At 29.2% G+C, this 17930-nt stretch overlaps 2 protein-coding genes across 3 annotated transcripts in view; one reads left to right on the top strand and one right to left on the bottom strand.

Annotated features, from left to right (window-relative positions):
- The window catches only part of LOC129962759 (fibronectin type-III domain-containing protein 3A-like), a 62500-nt gene extending 59851 nt beyond the window's left edge, over positions 1-2649 (bottom strand). Inside the window, exon 1 of one of the 2 annotated variants that reach the window (XM_056076752.1) lies at positions 2443-2649. The gene's annotated coding sequence lies outside the window, so the exon portion shown is untranslated. Of the gene's footprint in view, positions 1-2247; positions 2404-2442 lie in introns of those variants that run through there. The other variant, XM_056076753.1, reaches the window with a different exon arrangement.
- A 435-nt stretch (positions 2650-3084) lies between these two features.
- LOC129963479 (peptidyl-prolyl cis-trans isomerase NIMA-interacting 4-like) lies at positions 3085-9977 on the top strand. The gene is made up of 3 exons (XM_056077886.1): positions 3085-3306; positions 6559-6678; positions 9788-9977. Exons 1-3 carry the CDS (start codon positions 3202-3204, stop codon positions 9944-9946), a joined length of 384 nt encoding a protein of 127 aa, XP_055933861.1. The 5' UTR covers positions 3085-3201; the 3' UTR covers positions 9947-9977.
- The last annotated feature ends 7953 nt before the right edge of the window (positions 9978-17930 follow it).

Here is a 17930-nt window from a genome sequence, read left to right on the forward strand (position 1 = left end):
ATGATCACAATGCAGATTTACTTTACTATTCCAGCAGAATGGAATATTTTTTTTAAAAAAAAATTTCAGCTTAATTAGATTTCTGCAGCAGTTATAATAAATATCTCCAATTTAAATTTAAATTATAGTACGAACATAATCTAATATTTTCAATTTCCAAAATTTATAAGAATTCCAAGCTCAAATTTGTGGTCGAAAACTAAAAGCACTGTTTTATTTATGGTATAGCAATTAACAACATGTACATTACTACTACATTACATTTCCATTTTTAGATAGAACAAATCAACAGTAAATGTAAAACTGAAATTATTAAAGTTTTCATTTACAATGAAAATAAATCAGTGCACAAAATACTTACATACTAAATCCCTTAACAATATTTCAAATCTTTCTTTTACTTTACCCTTTATCTTAATAAAATAAGATAAAACTTTGGTAAATGCAAATACTTTTATTTTTCTGCATTCTGAAGCATAATTCTTTAAGCTTTTACTTTTCTAATAACATACATACTTATATGTTGCATTAATGTATAGATAAGTACATTTCAAAATTCCTTAAATATAAGTGTTAACCACATAAATTACATGCTATTCTTTTTTTTTTCTCCCTTTTTTATATTTAAAAGCACATATGATAACTTTTTTAAATAAATATGATGTTAATGATCATGCCTTTTCTTTGATGTACAGGGATTTCTAAATAGAAACAATTCTTTTTCAATGTTTATTAATTAAAACAAGCTTAAAATTGTGGCATTCTGATACTGTAGTAAGTAGAATTGACACAGCTGATTTCTAACATTATTCAGTCTATAAAAAACATGCAGCTACCATAAAAAATGTCACAGGTAATTAAAAATAAATTTTCTTCAGCTGTTATAATTTAAATGTGCATAATTCAATACTCATGTTCTGTATATAACATGAAAACTTTATTTCTTTCCAATAAGCCAGATATTGAAATTACAGATATGATTAAAAGAAACAGAATCTAATTTTTTTTATATAACAATATATTTTCCTAAAGTATACATTATTAAAATTTCTGAGCTTTAATACAAAGGAGTAAAAAACATTGATACTAAATAATAATCTAATTCAATAACATTCCAATGCATTAGTCCATTTCTTATTTATAAAAATAGTAAAAATCAATTTAATGAATAAATTTATTTCAAGTTCATTTGCAATTTCTCTTCTAATCAGGCTCATGTAAAATGATTCATATAATATTTTAACGGATATCAATTTAATATAGTAATTGTAGTTATTAGTCATTCAAAACCCAATTTACTCAACTAAAATAAAGTTGTAATTTTTAAAGCATCAAAAAGATGCCAATGGTATACAAAATAAATTATTCAAAATGATATTAGGATTTTGTCAATTCTAAAAATTAGAGGTTCAATTACACTATATATTTAATAAATCATTAGTGTGGCTTAGTAATAATTAAGTAATTTACTATTTATAAACAAATAAATGAGCATAAAATATAAGTATGTAAACTACCAGAGACTACAAGATTATTACTAATTAATTTAAGAAGATAATTACTGTTACTATAAAATCAGTTCAAATATGCACCTTAATTAAATCAAAGGTTGTGCTTCAAGTACCATATGTTTGGTAAAAAAGAAATAGGACTATTCAGCATTTCTAGTTAATTGCATGAAAATTTATAAATTTACATAAATGCACAAATAAACAAAATAAATCAAGCAGAGTTTAAAATATTATATATATAGAGAGAGAGAAAGAAAGGAAACTATTTAAAAATAAAAAAATTTTAAATCTTTTAAATTATTCAAATAGCTTAATACAGTAAAAAAAAAGCTAAAGAATTAATTTCTTTCTGAGGAATCATCAATTACCTCAAGAAATCAGAAAAATAATAAACCATCTGGTTCATCTAATTTTTATACCCAGTTTTCATTAATGCGTTAAAAAATCGTAAATTTGGCCCAGTTATAATCCAGTTACTCCAATAATTAAAAAAAAAAGATTAAATCATATAAATAAAAAAATAGCTAAATATTATATAAAATTTTTGAGAACAAGTTTGCATAGAACTTAAATATGATTGATTATACATCAATCCAAACTTTTTTAATTATATGTAAATTATGCAGATTTTTTTAACACTATGATCGTCAAAACAAAATCTAAAAATTTATCAATTTAATAGCGACCCGAAACCGAAAGTAAAATTTGACATTTCGTTCAACAGCTGGTTACTTGCCTAAGATCGAACTATCGCATATGTCTTAGTATTTCTATAACTGATATAATTGATGTTGGAAACTATCTTCGATAAAACATTCATAGACACAAATGCTCTAAAATCGAAACATGTCAACCACCAAACACTCAACAAATGTTAAGAAATTTTATATAGTACGTGTCATCCAGTCAGTAGACCTGTCAGATCACTTGCCTGAGTGGAAATGTTGATTTTCATCTTCTTTCGGTAATGTATTACAATCTAGCGGTAAATGAAAAATTTTGAAGTTAGGAATTCGGACATAATGAGAAAAATGTAATTCGGACAAAGTCACTAATCCCGCAGCCTGTTAATCACTTCGCACTATTCCGAACGAACTGTCAACTTCAGCTAATGTTGACGTACTAGCAATCACATTTCCTCAGGACATACGGAAACGATTAATTTGAAATCGAAACCAGGCACGCATCGATATGAACATCGCATCCGGTTTCGAAATGTCAAAACAGGTTATAATAAATTTCTTTTGCTATTATTTTATTTTCGAAATGTCAAAACAAAAATTCACAGTGAAAAAAGCAATGAATCTTCTTAAGAATTTTTCAGATTCAACTGACAATAACAAGTCTTTCCCGGTATTTTTGAATGTTAAAAAAATGGAGAAAAAAACGGTCAGAGAACTTGACAGTAACAAAAGAAAAAAATTAATGCTCCTGAAGTTGTTCTTTACTTTATTCTTATTAGAAATAAAATATGAGATAGTAAAAGTAAATCATGAAACAATTTTTAAAAATTAATCTGTTTACTTAAAGTTTTGAAGAAAAAAAAAAGATTGCACGGAAATAAGATTTTTTTTTAATGTACTGTGACTGCAATCGTAAGGAACCATCTGGTTTTGTTTACCTCGATTGCTTTACAAACAAATAGTCTCAATTTAAATTGCATTTGCAATATTTGTAAATTTAAAAGAAAATGCCACCAAAAAGTAAATCTCAAGGTAAAGGAAAGGGTAGTGGTGGAGCTGAGTCTAAAGAAAGCAATGCTCCGAAGCAAACCAAAGGTGGTACATCTGTAAAAGTAAGTATGTTATGAATTTGTTGTTGACAGCCCGACAAACCAACAAAACCTCAACAACAGAAATTTAAAAGATTTTGTTTGTAATTAAATATTCACTTTGATGTTAATATAAAATTAAGGGCAACTCTTGGTTCTCCTTCATTTAAAAAAGTTGCCGTAACAAAAGAAAAATATAGAGGATTTTTTAAAGAAATTCTTAACGCGGATAAAACACTGTTTTACATCATTTCTTCACTATGGGAATCTTAAAAAACAAGATGAAAGGTTTTTTCGTCCAACTATTCGTCATGTAAAGATAGTTGTACATATCAATGTTGAAATAGAGAGCCATTGGGTTCGCATTCTTACAGCTGGCAAAACTTCTATGTGAATAAAACCTGTAGTTTCATTTGAATAATATAAAAAAAAGAATAATTACTTTTAATGCAATGTATATTATATTTCTGTTCCCATTGGATTGGCAAAATTGCTAGGATTTCGTATTCTTATGTTTGTTAATTGTAATAGTCAAGCTATTGGATTTCCACTATTTTTGGTTATGATGTTTCTTAAAGTTGGATAAATGTGTTGTGTTCCTTTCAGATGATAAAGGCATGATTTGTATGATTTCTACTTTGAAATCAGCTCTAAAACTTTTATCTCATGGCCTCAGGAGAGAATAATTTATTAATTTTGGAAGGCATTCCAAGCTATTACCTAAAATTCATTTCTGCCCATAGTGCAATTATGGAAATTGTTCTTGATATTATTTAATTTTCCAAATTTTGATTGTTATTTTTACAAATGCTTTTAAAATTATTAGGTTCTGTAAATCGGTATTTTTTTTATAGTTGTTAAGGGTTTATTATTCTTTGTTAATTTTGTGTATATGAGTGATTATTAATATGCTTATTGTTATATGCTTCCTGTTTATATTATTTCATACTTCATATTATCTGTTTGATTACTTGCTCAAACAAGAAGGATTTTAAAAAAAAGAATGTATTAGGTATTGTATTGGTATTTGGTATTTAAGCATTTATTTTTTTGCTTTTCTGAAGTCAAATTTTGAAATTTTATAATTTTTAAGATAGTGAATACTTTAAGTGATGATGATAATTAATCTTTTTATGCTGAACTAAACATAAATATCCCTCTAAAATATTTTTGCATTTCGAGAGTTTTTTAAAAATTTGTTAAATTTTATAAACTTTAACACTGTTTTTTCTAACCAATATCATTTGTAGTTATGTTTTTCCTCCTCTTTTTCTTATCTCTCTTACCTCCCTCTCTCTTTTTTTTTCTTTTGCTAGTTTTTGTTAGTATAAGTATTTTGTTAGTATGATATGTTATTCTTTGTTTATTCTTTATAAAATATCTTATCCTAAAAGATTTGATTTTCTGCTTAGTTTGGTATATATAATTTGGTATATCCTTATTTATACAAATTTTAATATGTTTTATAAAACCAGCAAGGATCATATTTTAAAACTCTTTCATCCAGTTTTTTATGTGTTTTTGTGTTAACATTTTAGCATATTCTCAAATTTATAGATACTGAAAGATTTATTTTAAAATTTGGTACAGATTCTACAATTTTGGTGAAAAAATTATGTTATATGTGATCTTTCTACATCATTACACTAGCATGATAGCATATGGTTGAACAGAAAGGCAGATTTTCTGTCAACAACTTTTATTCGAAACTTGATACAATTCTTCAGTTTTGGTATAAACACCACACTTGAAATTTTATTCATCTGGCTTTTTTTACATTTGGAGTTGGCGTGTTAGCAGATGTAATTTCAAAACTCTTTTTTATTTATTTATTTATTTTCAGATGTGGGAAGTATAAAATGTTGAAATTTATCAAAATTTTGAATTAAAATTTTAAGACAGATGTAACTTTGTCTTACTTATTTCATAAAAATATATAAAAAAGACTGTATCTGTTGTTATTTCATATACAAAAATTATATAAATTCATAATTGTAAATTTATATACAAAATTTTCATTACTAATAAAAAAATTAATGAAATAAATATGCCTGTGGCATTAATTTTTTTGAAATTTAATCCAAATAAATATAAATATGTAAGTTCTTGAGAAGATATGAAGATCTGTCTTCCCCGCCCCCCAAGTGGGACTTAGAAATAGCAAAAACAATATTCAGCTTTAAAAAGATTATGAGAATTAGCAGTTAAATAGGTGATAAGTTATTGAGTTTTGTATGTATTTTAATATTATCAGTATTTTCACACTTTGATTAGGTGTGTGATTTCCATGTTTTTTAACATATAGAAGATAAATTTAATTTCTGAATATAATTCCAGAATGTAAGTTCACTGCTCTCTACCAGGTAAGTGAGATTACAGCGTTTCGCTTTCAACATTTGTTCTTTTTTTTTTTTTTTTTTTTTTTTTGGACTGTGGTTATAGTCTATCACTTGCAGTGTGTTAAATAAGCTGTAAATTTCAGTGATAATTTTTAGTTTTATTTAATTTAGTAGAACATAGAAAAGTATTAATAATTACCTTTTTCTATGCAAATGCTTTTATTTTATTTTATTTAAGAATTTTAGTTAGTATTCTAGTTTTTTCTGTTATTTGGTATGATAATTAAAGTATCCTGAGTATATCTATATTCTCATAAAATAAAATTATTTGTTGTTCCAGAATTTTGAAAAATATTGTTTGCTTAGGTAGAAATCAGATGTATGCAATAAATTTTTATAGGAATGTCATTAGAGTTGTGAAATATATAATTATTCTACATATTATATAAAAAATTTTCTTAGATATCAATTTAACTCAGTGTAAAAGTTTTGGATTTCTTCATGAAATTTAACAAGAAGAATAGAAGTATTATTTAATTATTGGAATCATCTTTGTGTTGTTGATTTATATTTTGACATTTAAGTCAATTATATCTGCATTCTCTTTTAATATTCACTTTTGATTTTTACGATTTTTAAGCTCATTTTATTTTCCTAAATTATCAACATTTCTTTATAGGGAAGGTGAGTGATGATGTTGATATTTCAGATTTGTTATTGTTTGAATTTTTATAATTTTGTTGTTTTGGCTAATGTTGTAGAGGAGATAATAAAGAATATTAAATTTAATATTCTTATAAAAAATTTTAAGTACATGAAAATTAGAGATTTTAATTAAATACCTATGTTATAAGTTTATTCAATGTTATAATCTTCACTTCTATAATTTCAGGTTTAATATTTATCTTTTCTAAAATAATTTTTTTGTTATATTCAGGTACGGCATATATTGTGTGAAAAGCACTCAAAAATTCTGGAGGCTATGGAAAAATTAAAATCGGGTATGAAGTTCAATGAAGTTGCTGCTACTTATAGTGAAGACAAAGCTAGGCAGGGTGTAAGTTTCTTAAACTTTTCTTATTTTTAGCTATTATTTTTTAGAATTTTAAAACTCAATTAATTTCTTTACCTTTTTGAATAAAGTAAGGTTAATTACTAAATTATTTTGAAAAAAAGGCATTTTTTAATAATAAATTTCGAAAATATAATAGATGAATGACATTTTTAACTATAATTCTTTTATCTATCTCTACATTTATTAAAGGATTTCATATAGCAAGTTTCTGCATAATGTGCTTAACATTTCATTCATATTACATCAATCTTTAATTTGCATTCTACTAATGCATTATATTATTATCACAATGAGTAGTTAAATGCTGTACCATTTAAGATAGATGTAGAATTCAGTATGCTAAAATGCATTTATTTAGGACTCATTTGATATTTGACCTTACTTACAGTTTTACATTTCATCGTCAATTATTTTAAATTATTTTTCTACAAACAAAAATTTGTAAATATATCTTTCATATACATGATGTTTCATAATATTCTCTCTGTTGTTGAAGTTATAATAATTTCAAAATTGATAAATACAAACTATATTTCTAAGTTTTTGTTGTATTTGTCATAATTTCTTAAATTTATTCTTCTCAAACTGCAAAAAAAAATTACGAAGTTTTTTATGTATAGCTTGTTTACATGATGATATTACTTTTATTATTATATATAACTGGAAAAAAAATCCTATAAACTGATAGAATTAAATTAATTTGGAATTCCAAATTTTTACATTGATTGCTAGCATTATTTTTTGTTGAAAGTTTATATTATTTTAACCACTTTACACCTATTTTGTTTGTTACTCACACCATCATTCCTATTGGATTGATTCTGATGACATCATAGTGAAATTAAAATGTAATTGTATGGGTAATCTATCTTCTAATTGTGTGTTGTCTTTCATGCTACTTGAACTTCACTTTCTTATTCATTATATAACTATGCAGAATCTTTCTCTCTTAGCTTTCAGCAATGAAAGAAATTGTAAAATTACTGTATAAAATAATGTGAATGGGTTTTAATTTCATTGCAACAATGAAACCTGTGTTGAAATTATACAAAAAATATTATTTTAAAATATTGTCAGAATTCATAAAATAATTGCTGGCTAACTAAATTGGTGTTATATAAAAGATAATTCTTAGAATTTTAAACTAGTGTAAACATTTTTTGTCCATTTTTTTTTTCCTTAATTATCATGGAAAACAACAAAATCTTACTTAAATTTTTATTAATTCAATTTTTGCAAATCTTTTCAAAGTGCACATTTGCATTTTGCAAAGTTTATTTGTGCCAAATTTGCTACTGCTAGAATAGACAGTTTGCCCTCATTTAGTAAATGGTACTCATTATTTTTGTGAAACAATTTAGCTTCAGAAGCATTGCATTGTAAATTAAACTGATGTGTGTGTGTATATATATATATATATATATATATATATATATATATATATATATATATATATATATATGTAATGATATTTTAATTCTAATTTCAATTTAATTAATTTCCAAGCTTTTATCTTAATTTAGCCCATAGTAACTTCATTCTAAAATATTCTCTTATTTCGTGATCCAATTCCACTTTCGGTTTAATTAATCCCTTTGTAAAAATAATGCGCCATCAAGAACTGCGACTCACATGAGAGTGATACTTCGGTACCCTTGAACAGGTGTCAAAGGTCATTCCCTCGGCGCGTGGCCGGAAATCCTATGTTATATAAGGCAAGTCATCATCTGTTCATCCCTTTTTTTCCCTTTTCTTACTTCTGTGTGTGCCGCGCTGCATTTTCTTGTATATAATCATGCCTGCCACTCGGAATAGAATAAAACGTAATTAAAAATACCAAGTCTCATCACTGTTTCAAACCTGCATTCTACTTCAATCAAAATATGTTACATATATATATATATTAATCCAAGAAAGCTTTAGAAGAGTTTCCTGAAATTCTTACCAATGAAAGTTTGCCATTTTTATGAGTTAAATTATAAATAATATTATTATTATTGATATCCTGTATTTATTATGACATTTTATACTTTTCATGGGATCATAGGAATAATGATATAAATTGGGGGAAAGTGTAAAAACAACTAAAGACTTATTTGGAAAAAACCATTAGAAAGTGTAAAAGTATATTGTAGGCAACAAAAAAGCATTAAAGATGGGGAGGCAAATATAAGGTAGTACACACACCTATATATATATATATATATATGATGCAATGTCTATTTTAATCCAAAAGTAATTGAATAAATTCCAGCACTGAAGAGTAAAGCTATGTTGTTTCAAATTTCTTTTATTTCTAGCTTTAAAGAATATTTTCAGAAGTGCAAATGTTCTATCTTTTTTAATATAATTGGTTTCAAAATATCTATATATTTATTTTTAAAAAAAATTATTATCAGTATCAGAATTAGAAATTGTGAAGAGGAAAAATAATTTAAAATAATTAATTTCTGGTGACAATAGCTTCTTAGCATTTATTATCTGTGCTTTGTGAAAAAATAAAAATCTTATTCAAAAATCACTCCTGAAAGCCTTCATTCTTGTGTGATTGGATGACAATCGTGGGATATCTATTGTACAATCGGAATATTCAGTTATAACTTGATTCAAGGGGAAAAATCGCTACTGGAAAATTGCAAAGCAATAATATTTCTATGTGTTTGAAGCGTGGAATATTACGGCTTAATTTTTCTTCTCCATGAAAGGATTCAGACTAACTTAACATAGTTCACCAAATTAACGCAGTTGTAAAAAGAAGAGGAAAAAGTTTCTTTTACTAAAACTGAAAATTCTGTGGATTTTATTCACAGGGTTTACATTGCTATGATATATATATATATATATAATGTTGAGTATTTTTAAATTTCTCCTATTTGTCACTCTTTTGAAGACAGAAAATCTGTCATAGTACCATTTTTATATAAAAAATAATAATAATTTATCTCAGTTTTATTTCTGGGAAATTTCTATAAACATAAGATTTTAATAAAATGTTTTATTCAAAAAAATTCTTTTTAAGTAATGGTTTGATACTAAAAATACTAAATAATTAATACTGTTCATACTAAACTGTGTTTCTGTTTCTTTTCAGGGAGATTTAGGTTGGATGGTGAGAGGCAGCATGGTTGGACCTTTTCAAGATGCTGCATTTGCTTTACCAATTAGTAATTTGTCAAATCCTGTTTATACTGATCCACCTGTTAAAACTAAGTTTGGTTATCATATCATTATGGTTGAAGGAAAAAAATGATTTTGAATGTAAATAAATTTTTGTAATGTTTTGTTTGCTTTTTATGTGTGCCACTAGCTGTGTTTTTTATGAAAAAAAATCATTAATAATGTACATTTTAGTATTTTTAAATTACTACTAAAACGTATATTTTAGTAGTAATTTAGTACTTCTGAAAACTGAAGTAATACATGAGAAGCCACATAAATTCCCTACATTATAAATTCAGTTATAGTGAAACATTACAACTATATAATATAAATTTTATCACCAAATTTTATATTAGTCTTTTTTTGTTATTGTTTGTTTATTACAAGTTTTTTCCATTAAAAACTATGTATTTGATACTTAAATTTAAATTCTAGTTTTCATTTGTAAAGGTTTGAAAATGATTTATTAGTTTTTGGCATCTTTCTTCATTGAACATTGTTAAATGCAAAAGTAAATTATACATATTTCTTGAACAATAATTTGTCTTGTAACAATTGTTTGTCTAAATACTGCAAGTTTCCTATTTCTCTTGATTTAGAAGTTTCAAATTTCATTCAGTATCAATGGGTAGAACTGAATCAATGACTCTAATGGCTCTGTACCTCAGTGCCATCTTGATAGCTGATGCTATGGCGATGAACTGCAAAGAAGAGACATAAATATGTGCTAATATTGAGAATTACATTATATTTGTATGGGGGTTGCCCCCCCCCTCTTCTGTATAAGATGTCATGATTATAAAATTGAAACTTCTAAGTATTTCTCATTTTAAGTGTTTCAGAGAATAAATATTGTATGGAATGGAATAGTTTATTTTTCCATTCCATAATCATTTTATTTTTCATCTCAAATCTATAAATTTATTTAAAAGTATTAAGAATGTACAAATAGCAGTTTAAAATTTTAATTTGAAGTTGGTTTTATGATTTAAATGGAGAATTAAATCATTAATCAATATTTTAAAATCTTCATTAAGTCACTAATATTTTATATAATCAGCCAGTTCTTTAATTATTGATTACAAAAGCAAAGGGGGAGAATGCACCCCATTGGTTCCTAATGGGACTCAATGTGCAGTGTTTATTTCAAAATGATTAGATTTAACTTAAGAATTAATTTTCCAATTATTATTTATGTAACATATTAGTAGTTAAAAAAACAGAAAAGTAGAACAGCATATTAATCAAAAATATAACATCTCACTGAAAAGAACAAAACCATTTCTTTACTAATTTTTAAAAAAATGTATTTAATGCAAAACATTTTTGAAACATTTTCCACAAAAGCATTTAAAAATGGGGAAATATCAATTACTCAAAAGAGAAGATCTCTTAATTCATGGTTTATTTTAGTTATTTTTGCATTGCACTTTTAATTCAAAAAAGAAAATTTCATAAAGATGGATTTGAATCCATTTCAAATTCTAAATATGAATAATTCATATGTAGTATTTTTTGAAAATTATTTTGTCAGATTTCTGATTTGCAGACACATCTAAATTGTTTTAGTTGTAAGTTAAAAGAAAAAAATTACTTTTGCTTATCTGTTTTGCGACTTGAAGCTCACTAATATTCTACTATTTTGTAGAATGAGCATGGATCTAAATGTAAACTATATATATATTATTTTTGTAAGAGAAAGTATTTAATTTTTCAATATAGTTCAATTTTGCCATTCCATTCTTTCATTTTTATCAAAAAGCAGAATTTATTTGTTATCTAACCTTTTCATAAGCACAAATTATTTCCATAGATTTTTTTGCAACTTGAACTTTTATGCATTCTATCAAATTTTATTTTCATTTCATGAAAATACAAATATTTCTGATGTTACCAATTCTTATCAAATTGTAAAATGGTATTTCTGTGTCTCATAGATTTTAATATGCAAAGGGTTGCAATCTATTAATTGTTTAGAAGCTGCTGTGGTAGTTATGATGCATGAAATTTAGGATTGATCTGAGAAGGTAATGACAGTTTATAAAAAACATAAACTTCTTTGAAAGATCAAAACGCCTTGTCTGCGGTTTAGAACTTGTTATGTGTGTGAATTAAAGTGCATTCATCATATTTATGTAGATTTATTTATTTTTATATTTGATGAATACATACCTGTGTTATAATAGAGCCAACAATTGTACCTATGTAACTTGCATTGACAATTTTGGAATAATTATCAAATACCTTGTAACATCCCTGCAAAATGGGAATTTATTAAAATGCTTGATGTATAATTCAAAAGACCCACAAAAATTTACAAAACCCATAAAACCCATAAAAATTTACATTTACATTTAAGGATTTAGATTTAGATTTCTGGCGCAAGAACCTGTTGCAGGATATGCTGTGCCGAAGCAACTTAAAATTTTCACAGCAAGATAAAAAGTAGTTTATCCTTACAAGAAGTGCAACAGACAGTGTTCAAACTAGTCAAAAGCTAAGGAAAGAAGGTATTAAAACTGTAAGTTAAATTTCATGGATGATACCAAAATCTTTAATGTACGAAAAAACGTTTGGATGATGCGACTCACCCAATAAAAAAATCTAAGGTAAAATTCTTGGACTTAAAATGCTTCCAACGAAGATCGGTAAAACTTGCGCATTCCATTAAAATGTGGCGAATTATTAAAATATCTCCACAATTAAAACATACTGGCGGTGGCTCGGCAAAAAGTAAAAATCTATGTGTCAAGCGAGTGTGACTAATGCGTAGTCGGGATAAAATCACATCATAGCGCCTGCTTAGTTTTGAAGACCAGTTGGCAAATTGTGTTTTAATAAAGTGAAGCTTGTTGTTAGTTTCCATGTCTCATTGATTTTGCCACTGGCAGTAGCACCAACCAACGAATAATAGCTGTACGCATATCTTTAGAAGAAATACGTTGGGGCAAAATTACGCTCGCTGACTTAGCTGCTATATCTGGGATTTCATTTCCAGAAATACCCATGTGCGAAGGGATCCAGGAAAGCAAAACTCAATATTTTTCAAATATAGAAGACGGTATATCTTCTTCACTTCTTGTAGAAGTGGATGACCGAGAGATGAAGAGTTTAAATCTTGCAGCACACTCGGAGTGTCCGTGTAATTAACAGACTTATGGATCTGTTGTTAATCAATATATTTGAGGGCTAAGTAAATAGCAGTTAATTCCGAGGTAAAAACAGAAGTAAAAGGATGCAGTTTATAACTTATAATGCGATGACCATGAACAAATGCGCAACCCACATGATAAGATGACTTAAAACCATCCATAAAAATGGGTTCATAAGAGTAATAAAATTCCCGATGATGTTTAAAAAGTGAAATAAAAACCGAGCTATCAGTGTCTGATTTTCTAAATTGTTTAAATGGGTTTTCATAGTGAAATTTATTTTCTATCCATGGAGCTGAATTTGGACTATCATCCGCATATATTTGTATATTGGTAAAATAACCGAGATACAAACGAGATTTGTATATCGGTAAATTCTAAATTTAAACAATTTAGAAAATCAGACACTGATAGCTCGGTTTTTATTTCACTTTTGGTAATATTCTTCATTTGGTAATATTCTTCGTATACGCAATCCCAAATGAGATATGTAGGATTTGCGCAAATTAAACACACGGTCGTTAACGTCATTCTGGATTTTCTCATGAAAAGGATGGCGTTTATTGGATAAAATACGATAGAAATAAAACAATGATAGCTTCAATCTCCTATTAGACAAAGGAGGCTCAAACGCTTCAACATATAAACTAGCTACTAGTGATGTCCTGAATGCTCCAATGCACAATCGGAGAGCTTGATGGTGAACAACGTTTAAGGTAAGATTGCCTAGCAGAGCCATGGATAACACATCCATAATCAATTGTTGATCGAATGATACCTCGGTAGACTCTTAACAAGCACGATCGATCAGCACCCCAAAAATTATTGGATAAAACCCTCAGTATGTTTAGTGACTTCAGGCATTTACTCCGCAAATATGTAATGTGCGGAAGGAAAGTAAATCTTTTATCAAATATAATTCCTAGAAATTTGTGCTGATCCTGAATGGAAATTAGATTACCGTTCAAGAATAACTCTGGCTCTGGGTGAATAGGACGTTTGCCAAAGTGCATAGCAACTGTTTTCTGAGGAGAGAATGTGAAACCGTGTTTATTTGACTACTCTACAATATTATGTATCGCTGTCTCTCAATGTATCGCATGTCACGGGCGTAGCAAGAAATTTGTATATCATCTACATACAGCTTCTTGCTAACAGTTGCTGGTATAACAGATAAAATAGGATTAAGAGCTAAAACAAAGAGTGCCACACTTAATATACAGCCCTGTGGGACACCTTCTTCCTGCCAATAAACATTGGAATAGGTATTCCCAAGCCGCACTTTAAAATATCTCTGGTGTAAAAAATTTTGAATAAAAAGAGGTAAATGCTCTCTAAATTTAAAGTCGTAAAGATTTTTCATGGTCCCGTTTCTCCATGCTCGATCATGTGCTTTATTTATATCAAAAAATACTGACACCAAATGATTCCTTTTTATAAAGGCCGTTCGAATATCCGTTTCCAAGGCCAAAAGATTATCAATTGTTGCTTTCGAAAACCGCTTTGAAAAGGGGAAATAAATTCATTTTCCTATAGTTTATGAACGAGGCATGCGTTTACCATTTTTTCAAACACCTTACACAAACAACTGGTCAGAGCTATTGGTCTATAGTTAGATGGCTCTTGTGGATCTTTTCCAGGCTTTGGTACAGGAATTATTATAGCAAATTTCCATTTATCGGGAAACATATGCTCTTTCCAAATTCTGTTATACAGGAACAAAAGATTTTGGAGGGGTCTATCAGATAAATGCTGCAGCATTGAATAAGTAATTCCATCCAGCCCCGGTGATGTTTGTTTTGTGTCAGATAATGCTCTGCTCAACTCCAAGATAGTAAAATCAGCATTGTAAGACAAACGCTTTTTTGTTTTAAAGCGTAATTTGATGTTTTCTTGATATTTTTTGTGCGTGAGGAAAGGTTCCGTGTAATTACTCGCTGAACATACAGAGGCAAAAGCTTCTGCAAGAGCATCAGCCATTTCCTGAACACTGGAAATAACTTCCCCATTCTTCTTCAGGCAGGAGATGGAACGATCAGGATATATTCCGCATACTTTTCGAATGCTGGTCCACATATATTTGGAAGTTGCAACAGAATTTATGCTCGACACAAATTTAATCCAATAAGTCCGCTGACTTCGTCGCTTAACTCGTCGTGCTATAGATTTGGCCTTTTGAAAAAGAATCAAATGATTCGTTGTTGGACGCCGCCTAAAGGTGTTCCAGGCCTTTTCAAGATCTTTTTGTGCCTTTGTACAATCTTGGTTCCACCATGGTTTTTTTATATTTGATTGTTCCAGATCCCGATTTTGAGATAGCAGCATCTGCAGCGTTTATAATAGTATCGGTTATTAAGTTTACAACGCTATTTAAATCGTTATTTTTCTACCATATTACGTATTATCAGTGCCCTTTGAGGTAAAGTCTATCCAGTCAGATTTTTGAAAAATACATCATGGTAGACGGGAAATATTTACACCACTTCCAGTTAAATGATCTAAAAAATGGAAAATGGTCGCTATCAAGCAGGTCAGTCCCTACTCTAAAATTAAAGTACGGAGCTAGAGAAGGTGAGCAAATAGCGAGATCTAGTGAATGAAAGGTTTTGCTCCATTGATAAAAATATGTTTCTTCTCAATTATTGAGCAGGCATAGTGAATGGTTATTAATAAATTCTTCAATCAGCCGCCCACGAGGATTAACATCTTCACTTCCCCAGAGAGGGCTATGACCATTTAGATCACCAACTATGATGAAAGGAGATGGTAATTCATCCACTAAGGCATTAAGATCTCTTAATTCTACCGAAGTACTGGGTGGCAAGTAAAGACAACATATTGTCGTCAAAGAAGGTTTCAAGACTCGAACAACAGCAGCTTGCAAATTTGTGCGTAATGGGATACAAGGACAGCAACACCTCCAGCAGCTCGATCAGATTCATTATCCTTTCGGATAAAGCTATAATGTCTGATTTTCATAGTGTCTGGCGGTTTCAAATAAGTTTCTTGCAGAGCTATACAAATAGGATGGGTTTCATTAATTAAATCTTTAATATGAGTTGTTTTTTTACGGAAACCACGGCAGTTCCAGGAAACAAATTTGGCCATTAAGATTTAGGTTTTTTCTTTTTTCCCCCACCTGATTGATTTTTAGAGATAGTAGAAGGGTCTAACTCCATATCGGAGAACTCAGAAGACGATTTATAAATTTTCAAGAAATCCTCTTCCACAAGGGGTCGATTCAATAATGCTTTCTTTTTTTGTTCTTTGCTTTGTATTTACTTGACAAGTTTTAAGAGATGATGTCGTGAAGATTTTTGTTTTATTACTGCGATTACGTTTGGCAGTTTTATCAGTTACAGGGTAACTAGATGACATCGAAGAAACAGAGGAAACTGCTGGCAATTTTGTAGTTTTATTTGAAACTGAACTAGTGGGTGGTAATTGAGTTATGCGAGAATCGGTTTGAACACTACTACATATGAGTGTTGCTTTAAGTATACCAGAGTAAGATGCACCAACTTTTGGAGTTCTATCATTTATTAATTTTCTTGCTTCTGCGAAGGATATGTTTTTTCGTATTTTTGTGGATATCACCTCCTTCTCTAGAGTCCATTTAGTGCAAGACTTGGAGAAAAATGTTATGAGACCCAGAGCAATTAACGCACTTCATGGTGTCTGAATGGCAATTATTTATGTCATGTCCAGGTTCAGCACATTTTGCACACATGATCATTTTGCTACGACATGCTTGCTGTGAATGGCCGTATCTTTTGCATTTAAAACACCTAAGAGGGTTAGGTATGTATGGCCGAACTCTACAAATTTGGTATCCTGCTTTAACTGATTTAGGAAGAACTGGAGTTTGAAAAGTTAATACAATGTGTTTTGTTGGTATAAGTTGACCATCACGTCGAATGTTAATACGACGCGCGGTGCATACTTGCTGGTCTGAAAATTCTGTTACAAGATCTCCATCAGATAAGTCGATGAGATCCGGCTCGGAAATGACACCACGTGAAAAGTTTAAAGTTTTATGTAAGGCTGTTTGGACAGGAAAATCTCCTAATTTGGTGAGTTTACTAATAAGAAGAGCTTGTTTCTCGGAAGTCTGCAACAAAAGGTCACCAGAGCGTAGTTTATATATATATATATATATATATATATATATATATATATATATATATATATATATATATATATATATATATATATATATATATATATATATATATATATATATATATATTGTACTTCACCAATTGTCGATTGTATCAATTTGTGTACAAGGAAAGGAAAAACTCTATGAAATGTGTTTTGAATACTAATAATCATGAAACGAGAATTGGATGATGCTACAACGACGTTAGATTCAAGACCCATATGATATAGATTAAGGTTCGGGCTCTACGGCACCGCCCACCACGGAGCCCAACAAGGGAAGGCAGCCACCGGCTCTGGCACACCCCAGCCTCGGCGCTTACCATGGTGCTGATCGAAACCTATACGCTGGGAGTCACCCCCGGAGACAGTGACCACCCTTAACGCCAAGCCCCAGGAGTGACCCCTTCGCTTAATTCCCTTGAGCAGCCCAGTCAAATGTCTGGGATACCAGCCGATTGATACATCAGGGACCGAAATGTACCACCCGTCAAAAGGGTCGCCACGCAAGGCAAACACGTGGGGGGTTTTAACTGTCCCTGAGAAGCAAGAAGCAAACAGAGCGGCGACAGCTTCTCATGGAGAGCTCCCTCGCTTACCGTCCAGGGATGGAAGAATGAAGAAAACATAAGAGGAAGGTAGGATTTAAAGAGAGAAGGGGAAAAAGAAGAGAAAAGGGATAGGGGAAAGTAAGAAGAGAGAAGAAAGAGTAAAGATCCCTGGATATACATTTAAGGAATGCATTCATTTCAAGAACATCCC

The sequence above is a fragment of the Argiope bruennichi genome, chromosome 3 (genome assembly GCF_947563725.1).
Source record: "Argiope bruennichi chromosome 3, qqArgBrue1.1, whole genome shotgun sequence".
NCBI classification, from domain to species: domain Eukaryota; kingdom Metazoa; phylum Arthropoda; class Arachnida; order Araneae; family Araneidae; genus Argiope; species Argiope bruennichi.